This window comes from Panthera uncia, assembly GCF_023721935.1.
Source record: "Panthera uncia isolate 11264 chromosome A1 unlocalized genomic scaffold, Puncia_PCG_1.0 HiC_scaffold_16, whole genome shotgun sequence".
NCBI classification, from domain to species: Eukaryota; Metazoa; Chordata; class Mammalia; order Carnivora; family Felidae; genus Panthera; species Panthera uncia.
The window spans coordinates 79,301,767-79,313,893 of NW_026057576.1; the positions used below are offsets into that span (position 1 = coordinate 79,301,767).

General features: G+C 51.1%; 1 protein-coding gene across 3 annotated transcripts in view; it reads right to left on the minus strand.

Annotated features, from left to right (window-relative positions):
- Positions 1-375: 375 nt before the first annotated feature.
- DCUN1D2 (defective in cullin neddylation 1 domain containing 2) overlaps positions 376-12,127 on the minus strand; it is a 31,430-nt gene continuing 19,678 nt past the window's right edge. For 2 of the 3 annotated variants that reach the window (XM_049647269.1, XM_049647270.1), the window contains exons 5-7: positions 5,234-5,316; positions 3,589-3,685; positions 376-2,476 (exon numbers count right to left, since the gene is read on the minus strand). In XM_049647269.1, coding sequence (XP_049503226.1) covers positions 2,397-2,476; positions 3,589-3,685; positions 5,234-5,316 — 260 coding nt within the window. In that variant the 3' untranslated portion in view covers positions 376-2,396. The remainder of the gene's footprint in view (positions 2,477-3,588; positions 3,686-5,233; positions 5,317-12,127) is intronic. The other variant, XM_049647272.1, reaches the window with a different exon arrangement.

The window sequence follows — 12,127 nt, forward strand, 5'->3', positions numbered from 1 at the left end:
GACCCTGAGGCCATGGAAACCTTTCCTGAGGTGGCCAGCAGCTCCCCCACACCGTCCCTGCCTTGTCCAGCAGCACTTACTGAGCCTGGGCCGAGCGCCTCCAACCACGGTGTGCCTCCCCCCATGTGGCCTGGAGTGTTGTACTTGGACGACGTGCACGAAGTTCAAGTGAAGCAGTGACGTGAATATATCCCCAAGATGGAGATGGGGTCATGTCTACTCCGGGAGACACAGGTAACACGTCTTTATTCAGCCTGTTCTATTTGGGGGTCTCGTGTATTCTCTGTATATTCCTGGTTTGCATGTCCATGTGTCCTCCCACAGGATTCCCAGCAGCTCAGGGAGATTCTGCCGGTTACAAGAGAGCTACAACTCTTCACACACAAACAACCATATTTATTTAATGCATTATGCGGTCACGAAAAGGAAACTAAATGGCCAAGCTTTGTGTATTGGGGTGCGGCCATCTACGTGAGCAGGCAGGCTGAACATGGGTGGGATGTCCCCAGAGGGGCCGTTTTCCCGCTGGTCCCGTGGCATCCAGCAGCATCTGAGCAATCGAGAATAGAGTTACAAGTGCACCACCACTGCCACACCAGAGAACATATTTTATTTCAACATTTCCAAAGCTCTTAGCACTTTTCATGGCACGCTTGCTTTAAATAAATAGAATAGAAGAAACCGCAATCTTGAAGAGCCTTTGTCCGGCCACTAATGTTCCGTTATTTACTGATGACCAAGTGCACAGAAGCCCCCCCACTCCCACAACTTCGAATCTTAAGAACAAGGTGTTGCAGACCTACAGCCTCCTCCGTGAACACTTACACGGCAAGAATCTGCGAAGCCTCGAAGGATGCTTTAAAGCTGTTGAGGTTTTTATTACATAAAGTGTATGCTCTCTTAGAACCACAGGCTGGCAGGCAGAGACGGGCCTGTTGACCCTGTGGCAGACGGGGAAGTACAGGCCCAGGAGACACCGCGGGACTCAGTCGTGCATCTGTGTAGGGCCCAACCCAGCCCAGACTCTGGCCTGCAGGCCTCAAGCCCCCTTTCCCACCCGGACAGCCTGCGGCCTCTCTGAATGACTCCTCTTTGGAAGTATAAACAGTTCACACATGGCAAGCACACGAACACCTCCCATGGGCACAGAAGCTTCCTGAAATGCTGAATCCCAATTTTGAAAGTCACATCAAACTACACATTTTAGGCACACTGCCCATTCACGCAAAGTCCACTGTGAACTTCCTCTCCTGTGAAGTGACCCCAGTTTATCTGTCTCATAAATGGGATTGCAGACAGGGTAGTAGGCACACTTGGGACGTGAAGATCTTTTCAAATATAACGCAGGGTCTGCACAGTGATTTTTAGAACACACAGGAGCTTTCCCAACAGGAGGAACAGGTAACGTCACAGGCTCCACCATCAGACAACACGGCAGAGTCCATGCCTCGCCGGACGGCCTCCTCTCACAGATGGTAATGCGACGGTCACACACTGCAGACGTAAATGAGACGGGGCCTTCCCGTCTGGGCGTCTCGGGTAACGGTGTGTACTGTAGCTTCCGAATGTGCGCAACCACGCAGAGGGCCAGAGGGAACAAACTCACTCCATTTCTGAATCTATAATCCATTGCTCATAAAAGAAACACTTTTCAGGGAAAAATGTCTTTTAAACGTAATAAAATACTTTTTTTTTTTTTCTAAAGCATACTGTACAAAACTTTTTCGGAAGCTCATTCAAATGACACTGGACAGGACAGACCAGCTGACTTGTAAACAGTACATGATAAAATGTCCCTGGAATCCCATGGTGACGGGTGCTGTCACCATGCAGACTGCAGCATGTCAGGAACCGTGAAAGCACGTTCACATGAACATCTACGGGAAATTAAAATAAAAACAGACCCAATAAATCCAGATGCTTGATAATTCAGAAAACAGAAGTCTTGATTTCCCGGCAGTAAGTTTAAAAAGTGTTAGGATCTGTGTCCAGATCCTTTTTAGGACACATTCCTACTAGCTTTGGCCTGCAGAGAAATACAGCGTCCCACCAAGGGCACAGACACTGTTTCACAGGTAGGATTACAACATGGCTCAGCGGGATCTGTGCGAGCCGTGTGTTCATGCGCCTTCACGGGAGCCGCCGATTCAACCGCACACTCTGCAGATCTGCAAACAGGCTCTGGGTGACTTTTTCACAAATATGATAAAAATCATGCAGAAATTTCCTAAAGCAGCAGCCACAGGACCATCCCCAGACATCCTGAAGCAGCGTCTTCTGAGGAGCTCCTTACGTGTCCACTCAGCCCTTTCTGTGTGCAGGGGGAGGTCAGGCGGGCGCCAGGGCTCCTGGGAGGAGGCACTTGCTCTTGGTGTCCGTGCAGCTTCACTCTCTGCCTAGAAAGGGCGGCGCTTACCACCCGTCACGACTGGCCGTGCATATTCTACAAAATCATCTATCAGAACAGGCCACGCTCCTACAGGAAAGTAAACACAGATCTTTAAAAACCAGTCTAGAGCAGTATTTTTATATCCAGAGCATTCTTTCTGCAGTCAATATTTGTGTTTCAGGAGCTGAAGTGAGTCGTCTCACAGCCCATCTCTCTGGAGGGATTGCCGGTGAGATCCATTCCTCTTGCTGTAGCCAGACCCCAGGCCAGCACTGGTGCTCCTGTGCGGACGTGGCCTCTAGCGACCAGGCACTCGGGGCTGGCCAGCTGCAAGGCCTGGGCCCCTGTTCCAGGCAGTCGGGACCAGGCACAGGGCCTTCCACCTGCCCTGCAAAACACTGCACCCTTTTCTCCCTGGGCCGGTTCCCTCTCCAGGCCCAGCCTCCCCACCACCCCCAGGTAGCCCGGACCACCCCAACCCCGCTGGCCAGGAACACACTCACTGTAAGCTGCCGGCCCCTCCTCTGCAGACCAGCCACGTCTCGCCACCGCAGCCACACTCCCTGGGCTTCTGTCTATGGTCAACTATTCACGTTTATTAAATGCCCTCTCTGTGCTGAGTGCTGGGGACGCACACAGACATGCAACGCCACAGGTGCCCCAGAGCGGTCGCCTCCAAGCTGGGCGCTGAGGGAGCATGCAGTGGGCAGGCTGAGACTGTGTCCTTCCCTAAAGCGGCACAGTGCCCATAGTGGCGGGCACACAAATGCTCCCTGACTGGCTGTCCTCAAACATCTCAGGGTGGGGACCATGAATATGTGATCATGTTATACCAGCTGGAATCTTCACATGGTAGAATGCCTAGCCTGAGGCGCCACCCAGGATTACGTACCTGGAAGAGCGGCTTCCAAGCCTGTTTGTTCCCACGGCTCTGCCGCAGGGCTCTCTGCACATCCACTTTTGAAATGCTTTAGTTTGTTTAGGGGGTTGTCCTCCTAAATTAAACTAAATACGAAGCCCTATTTTTCTCGTGTGGTTGACAAGACATGAAAAGAGGGTAATACTGTCATCACCACCACCCCCACTGCACTGAGGGGCGGGGCCCAGAGGCAGCTGGAGAAGGTCACCACCGTCCTGCCCCCAGCAGTCTGCACATCAGCATTTCTGGACATCATCTGAAGCACTACAACTTCCCGTACCTTCTTCGTCATAGTTAGACATATCATCTGCAATCATATTTCCAAAATCTAGCAGAAGGTTCCAAGTGTCCCTTGGGATTGATCTTTTGTGATGTTCCTAATACATGAGAGAAAAAAACCCACCAGACTTAAGAAACAGACGTGACCCTTGGGCATCCCAGCGGCCTCGTTACTTCAGCACACACCGCGATGGGGAACCGGCACCATCACACGTGGTCAGAAGTAATGACAGTGTTCTGGGTATGGTAGGAGCTACGTGATGCCAATGTGCAAATACACAAAAGCAGACTTGTTTAAAAACAGAATAAACATTTAAAATAGAGATTATAATCAATCTGTTTCACTCCAATACAAGGGCAATGCTTTAAAGCTCCACCTAACGCCCAGCCGATTGGCATATGGTGCGGGACACCCGGCCTGTGGCACACAGATACATGTACTTCTCTGCACGCCAGGTGGGTCCTGCAGTGGGATGGGCCATTTTTCAGATTTCAGGTACGCCACACGCGTGGACAACACGCATCTGTGCTGTGACTCTCAGCGGGCGGAGGGGCGCTGGCTCCGCCCCCTCCCCCCGCCCCCCCCCCTTCGGGCATAGAGCTCCACACCCACACCCGCCTCTGCACTCGTGTGGCAGAGGCGAGTATATTCACAGATGACCCAGAAGCCACCCAACCACATGTGGACTTCTGCGGCCTTCCTTGCATACCCCGCCCGTCGTCCCGGCCTCAATTAACCTGTTTCCACTGTGCTGTGGGAGCCTTCGTCCACACTGAGAGTCTGGGCTTTTGTCCGCTCTCAGGCCTAGGGCTCTGTGCTTGTCCCCAACGTGCTGCTGTCCCCACGGTGCCGTCTCTGGGCACATGAGCAGGGTCCCTGGGGAACGCCTGCACTCGAGGGCACTGGCCACAAAACTAGTGAGTGGCGGAGCGGACTAAACGTGACGCAGGCTGTGAACCTGCACATCGGCTTCCCCATGCTGCTTCGAGGAGGACCCCACACACGGCCCCCAGCGGGAAGACGGTCCTCAGCCAGGCCTCACACATTCGCAGAGGAGTCCACGTGGGAGATGTGGGCACGTTGCCATCACGTGACTGTCTGCTCTAGAGGGGACCCTGGTGCTCCACACGCTTCAAACAGCGACGCCTCTCTCCCTTCCCCCAGGCTGGGGGCTCCCCCACCGAGGAGGCCCCTGCAGGTCAGAGACTCTCCTGAGGGAAGCCCAGCGAAACCCTCCTTTTTCCTGCTCAGTTAGCATCATAAACCACATCTTAAAGCGTAGCAGACTGTGGACAAGCTGGACAACAGGATACAACCCGCAGTCTGGAGCCCGTATGAGCTCACAGGACGTGTGTCGCTGCAGCTTCGGGAAGCCTAGAACCAGGTAGTTGGAGTTCTGCAGACAAGGGGAGGCCTGTGAGTCATCTGAAACCCCAGCCTGAGAGTCCCGCGGGGCTGCCGGGAGCCCTTCTGAATCCAGCCTTGGGTAGCCCTGCCCGTTCCTCGCGGTGGTGAAGCCCGCGGCCGCTCACCAACTGCCCGGCAGCCATGGTACAGAACCCCCCGGTCAGATAACACGGGCGGCCACACAATGTGCTGACCCCTCACACTGGGCACACACAGCAAGAAGCAGAAGGACACTTACCAATAAAAAGCTGTTCCAAAGATCTAAAAATTTAAACCTTCCAGATAACACTAAATTCCAGTATGCAACAGCCATTTCTAAATCTGGCAAAAAGAAAGAAAGAGCAGTTAATAAATCCCAATTTCTTTTTCCACTGCACAAAATGTGACCACTTCTTAGCGCACTGGTAATCACTTAGTAAAACTCAGCACTCTTACTGAAGAGTAAGACGAGGCCCACCCCTTACAGAACGTTCCTGATGTTGTGAATGATCTAATCTTCTAACTTGGGGGAAATCTCTTTAAGTGGTCTGTGCCTTGTTATTCAGACAACGTACACAACTGTCCCTTAATTAACATCATTAATTAAGACTCCCATTTCTGTATACACCAGGCTTTCTTCAAACCTCACTGATGCAACCTGGATACTGTTCTCGCACATCAGGTAGTGTCAGAACATGCTGAACTGCAAGTTAAACAACCAGTCTTGATGGAAGGGAGGCAGTGTTTTCCCAGTGGGCGGGAAGAGTCCAGCTCGGAGGGAAGCCACACGAGATGGCCGGGACCCCTCCAAATTTCTCAGGGTGCAGTCAGGACACAGCAGCCCAGGGAGGGAGCTTCCATTGACTCGCAGACATTCCCCGCCTAGGCCGGCTGCTGATCACAGCCCGTGTCCTCCATTTTCCGGGCCCAGAAGGCAGCGGTTGTGTAGTCGTGTCCTGAAGCTTCTACACAGACCTACGCACCACGGAGCTGTAGGACTGCATGAGAATACCATCCTAAGCCAGAATTTCTGAAATGAGGATTCATTCTTTGCTTGCTCTAAGTTTACTATCTATTTCTCCTTGCATGCTGGATCCAGCAAGTAAACTAAGAGGCTGAACTGAGTTTCCTTGTTAAAATTGACAGCTTTTAATGGTGTGCTTTAATCCCAAGTGCTCACCACTCAGAAAATAAAAGAACAGTTAGAATAGAACGATTTCCTAATTACACGTTTATATATGTATGTCAGGATAAACTCATGTGAAAAGCAGGCAAATAAATATTTAAGGTAACAGATTCTTTTAAATGTAAAATGCCCAAACAACCACTTTTCAGAAAATTTTCATCTAAATCTTAGTTGGTCCTATTTGGACAAAAGTGATTAAGGTAGAGCTGTAGGGGGTCCTGGCTGGCTCAGTCAGCAGAGCCTGCGACTTCTGATCTCAAGGTCGTGAGATCTTAAATTACTTCAATGATTACGTAAATAAACAAAACTTTTTAAAAAGTAGTGCTGTGACTTGAGATTTCTAGGAAAGAGCATTACTAAAACTGGATAAGCAAAGCAAGGTACAAGTAGCACCAAATTTAAATAAAACACCTACATTCCCTGTGTTAACAGGCCGTTACAGACTTTCTGTCCTAAATACCCTGGAGTCTTACTCAGAAAGAGCCGGGCAGGAAGCTTCGAGGACTGCCCACGTGGACGGCTCGCTAACCCTCGCAGCGCCTGCACTCTAACGCTGACACGAGCGGCCTGTCTCACTAAGTCTACATCCTTGTGACTTAGGAAGAGCGTTAACTGAGATCTGCCCTCAACTCAGCTCAATGGTGAGACAAGTCCCACATTGAGAAATGGGGGTGAACCTGGGGAGGAAAGAGAAGTAACGTCGTATGGCAGACATTTAACCTGGGTCCTATCTTAGTCTGGTCCTGGAAACCTTTCTTAAAAGTTCCTGATTCACACATTCGTGACCAAAAGTGAAGGAACACATATTCATATGCAGTGTTATGTATGTAAAAATGTTTACTATCACCCTAATCGGATCCACTTGCAAAATAACAACACTAGAAAACCTCAAAATGACAGAATGTAGAGCTGGAAGCAAGGACAAGAGTGACCCCAGCAGCCGTGAGAAGATTATGACAGCTACTGCTTCCCACTAACCTCTGAGAAGTCTTCTTTCCTGAGCAAGAAAATGTTTAGAGGAAATGGTTACTCTTTAAAATTTGTTTCTGATTTAGATTTACATAATGAAAATGTCCCTTCTGTCAAAGAAGGCTTTGGGTGCAGATATAAAAATTAGCTAATTATTGTGAAACTTTACTTCCTCAAAAATCAAGATTTCTCAAAGCCAACTGATTCCAGACTCTATCCTAAGCTTCTTACATGAAAACAAAAAGTCAAATAACTTTAATTACCTTCTTTATTAGAGTGACCATCAGGTAAGGACAGGCTAACAGAACATAAAACAACCCACACAATTCTAACACATACACATAAATAGACACAAACTTGAAGAAAACAAAGAATAAATCTCTCTTTTCTTGATCAACCTTTTTGACTGGTATCCACACTTTTTCTCGGAACTATAGAGCACCTCTATCAACCTCTTTAATTTATATTTAATCCTTCTGAAGACACAACACGTAAGACACTCTGGAAACTGGAACATCAATTGTTCCGCTTTGAGTACAAAGGCATAAAATTTTTCATCTGGCTTTATTATTTTTTAAGCCCTCAAAACCCTGGTAAAACGAGAGGACTGCACTGAATGGCCTGCACAGGCTCATGTCCTCATGAGGCTGTCACTGGGCCCTGCAGCAAACCTCCAGGAAGGATGGACACACGGACACACACACACACACACACACACACACACACGGGCTTCCTACTGCAAACAGCCTCCAAAACACGAGTCTCTGGAATATTCATGGAGAAAGAAAGACCTTTTTAAATTTTAATTGGGGACTTAGACTCTAACTGACAACATCCTGGAAACCACTTGGAATTACAAGTGCACTTGGGTGTGGACTTCCGGCGGAAGGAAGTAGGCTGGAGGAGAGCAGTGCCCCACCCCTGCCCCACCCCCATAGCGCCCCTGCCCCACACTATGGCCAGGTACCCCCAAACCCAACGCAGGCAGCACCCCACCACCTCTGTGCCCCCACCCGGCTCCACTCCTGCGAAGGCAGGAAACAGGTCAAGCTGGAACAAAAGAGGGGCTGGCTGAGCCCTGCCTAAATCCCAGACACCAAGGATCGTGAAGAATATACAATGACTGTTGCCTGAAGCCACTGAGTTTTAAGGTACTTTGCTATAAAGTGGGTCTGGGGAACAATCTGAGAATCCGCAGTCCTGACAAGCTCCCAAGTGACACCAAGTTGCTGGTCTGCAGACCGTGCATTGCAAGGACTTGAGGTCAAACCTAACTCAGTGCTAGAGGTGGACAGGGAAGGCGGCTCTTAGATCAAGAGAAGAATCACCTGGGACCTAAGTCCCCTTGGGCGGAGGAAGGGGGATCACAGGACGGGGCAGAGGCCATAGACGCTGATGAGCTCTTTCCCCCAAGACAGACTTGATTTGGGGGAGAGCATGCCTGGAGCACTGGTCCCAGAGGCCAGCGCCCAGGCATCACCAGTAACAATCACTGGGCTGTAGAGAAAGGAAAGGAATCTGGAGGGTGTCCGAGGCAGGACGATCCTCAGACACTGATTCAACAATTTGAGGCCAGAAGAAAGCGGGAGGGCACAGTTAAGACCTTCTGCCCAGAAGACCTGCTCACTCCAGCACACAGGGTGGGACCTCCCTGTGGACCCACAGGGAGGGAGGCCACCCTGCTTCCCGTCCAGCGGCACCCAGTAGAGTGTTGGGCACACACGCAGGCTGCTGTTCCCACACAGCACAGAACCTTCCCAGAAATTCCCAGGACTCTTACTGCTGCCACAAGAGAGGAAACACCATTGTCTTACAGAACACTGAAGATCTGTAGTCTGGAATTTGAGAACCACTAGCATGAAGCTGTGTTTCTGAACAATCTAGAAACAGTGGCTGAATCGGTATGAATGAGCACTGCTACTGACTGGATCATGGACCTGAAACGGCTTTCTCCAGGACCAGAAACCAGGGCTCCCTGGACGAGTGTTGGGTCCCAGGTGGTAACATGCGGCTTCCAGCAGCCTGTCCTGCCAGACAGGCAGGCAACAGCCAAACACTCCTGGGTCACATCAAAGGGATGTGGGTGCCGACCAGAAGAGGATTCCCTGGCCACAGGCAGGGCGATTATCCCTGAGCTTCAAAAAGGGTCAGAACTGCAGTCCACTGGACCCTTCACATGTGATTCAACCCATGAGTTCACAATGATATGAAAGAAATAAACGCTAATGGGCCCTTTTCAAAGGATGGTAGGGGGACGGTGCGCTGTCCTGACATCTGATAAAGGCACAGAAACAAGCGTTCAACCCACTGGAGCTGGACCACACCGCTGGGTGCTGAGGCACCACCTCCTAGGATTATTCCACATAACACGTGGAACGAAATGATGGAGTTGGAGCGACACCCCACATCGCCGTCAGGTTGATGGAGGTGGGCAGTGAGCTGCAGGGACCGCAGCTGGCGTCCCAAACAGGGGACAGCCAGAGGCGCCGTCTGATCCAAGACAGCCCTCAACAGTGACGGTCTCCCTGAAGGCCGGGACCTTCACGTCACCATGTGTGGTCCAGCGGCTCTGTGTGCCATGACGCACCTGACCTGTCACCTTACGGGGTGTCACGGAGCTAATGATGTTTTACACATTTTTCTTAGTTGTCTTAACAGAATTAAAGTAATAACACCACTTATACCGTGAAGTAAACGAGAGGCTGGCACCCTTGCCCTCCCACAGGCTTGTCCCCGAGGGTCACTGCACGCCTCAGAAGCCGCCCTTCTGCGCCACGCTGCCTCCCCTGGCAGCCACTAACCCCGCCGCAGGGGAAACGGCAGTTAGGGTGGCATTCCTCCAGGTATTTGTCACTCCTGAAACAAAAACGTCTGTGCGCTGCAATAGATCAGACAAAAATAGAGCCGAGGTTGAAAGTGTGGTCAGGTGCTAGGCCCACAGAGGGTGCGAGGCAGGGGGTGAGGAGGTGAACTCATCTACTGTGTCACAGAGAGAGCAAAATCCAAGGGCTGATGTCATCAAGACGGCACCACACACAAGGCAAGACGATGCTCTGACCCACCACCCGTTACAGTGACCTTTACCAAAGTCAGACCATGTCCCACCTAAGGTGACACTCAAGCCTTAGAGTCTGGTGGGCCTGACCACCAGGTCCCACATCTCCAGGGCATGCCATGGCAGCCTCCTGAGAGCAAGAGAGCTTTTCCTGTCCACACACAGGAGCCACTGATGGGGCACGTCACTTGACATATGGCACCAACCAGAGGAAGCAATCCTACGTGAGGAATCACCATGATTTTGGTCAACATTTGGTACTTTTAAAAAAATGAGGTGAAAGGGGGCACCTGGGTGGCTCAGTCAGTTAAGCGTCTGACTCTTGACTTCAGCTCAGGTTATATATGATCTCATGGTTCGTGAGATTGAGCCCTATGTTGGGTGCTGAGCTGACAGTGTGGACCCTGCTTGGGATTCTGTCTCTCTCTGCCCCTCCCCTGCTCATGCTCGCTCTATCAAAATAAATAAACATAAAAATAAATAAATAAAACTGACACTGTAGTTCACAAATCTGAAAATAAATAAAAAATAAAAAATGAGGGGCGCCTGGGTGGCTCAGTCGGTTCAGCATCCAACTTCGGCTCAGGTCATGATCTCACAGTTAGTGAGTTTGAGCCCTGCATTGGGCTCTGTGCTGACAGCTCAGAGCCTGTAGCCTGCTTCCGATTCTGTGTCTCCCTCTCTCTCTGCCCCAACCCCACTTGCGCGCTCTCTCTCTCTCTCTCAAAAACGAATAAACATTAAAAAAAATTTTTTTAATTAAAAAAAACGAGGTGAAAGCATTTGTGCAAAAACAGAACTGAATATTTTAGGAGTTTGCAAATTGTGATAGATTTTGCTCACACAGCAAAATCTTGTTCATACAGTATGAAACAAGAATATTGAGACTGAACGACACAAACTTCAAGATGTGGGTCCACTGGGGAGCTCCTGGGCCCAGGGCCCATGTGAAGGTGGGTCCCAAGTGTCCTGAGAGCATGCAGGTCACAGAACAGGGCAGGGCAGAGGCAAGCACAGCAACCAGGAGGGGACAGTGGAGCCAAGACGGACTTGATCCTTCGAGGCTTGTCCGACCTTCACCACTCGGGTCCCTGGGAGTGATCTCCACCCATGTCAGGCAGTCCGCCAGGATGTGTGAACACAGGGCACAGGAGAGGAGGGGCCCTAAACCTGCCATCGTGGCCTGTCCGCACACCACTGACATGCACTCCATCCCTCAGCCTGTTTCCCTGTTTACAAAACGTGGGCAAGACTACGTGTGGGCAGATGAAAGCACCTGTCTGCCACACAACAGGTGCTTAATAAACGCTAGTTTCCACCTTTCTTTCTGGTCATGAGATAAAACATAAGAGCAGCCGCCTACGGCAGAAGCCACACTGGGTGAGGAGGCCGGGCTTGCACCTAGATGTCTGGATAGGGGGCAATGGGGGGCAGGGGGAGGCACTGGCGTGTCCATGACCAGCTGTCCCAGCACCGCACTCTACCCCTCACCAGTCAGCAATGCTGTAAGCACTCTGATTTTCCCGGGAACAAAACACCACGAGCGCAGCTCTCCACTCTGCACCAACATGACCAGAATCACCCTAAATTCTAATGCAGCTGGGGTCCCACTGCCAGTATCTCAATCTCACCTCCTGGCACCCCTGTGGGGACACCCGGGAAGCTTGTCTCCAGGAGAGGCAGCACCTGGCCGGCAATCACAGCCTGATGTGCTCAAAATGCTCCCAACGCCCAGGGAGGTTCAGGCGGTAGTGGAGGCCACCCGGCTCCTCCTTCCCTCAGTCGGTTGACCAAGCACGGGCTGGTCCCTTCAAGGGGGTGAGGACAGACACAACCCAGCAGGCCTGGCGTCCACTCACTCTTCCACTGCCCATGCTCCACTGTCCCTAACCAGCTCCTGCTTAGGCGGCAGGATCCCTCACCAATGGCAGGCCATCTTTCTT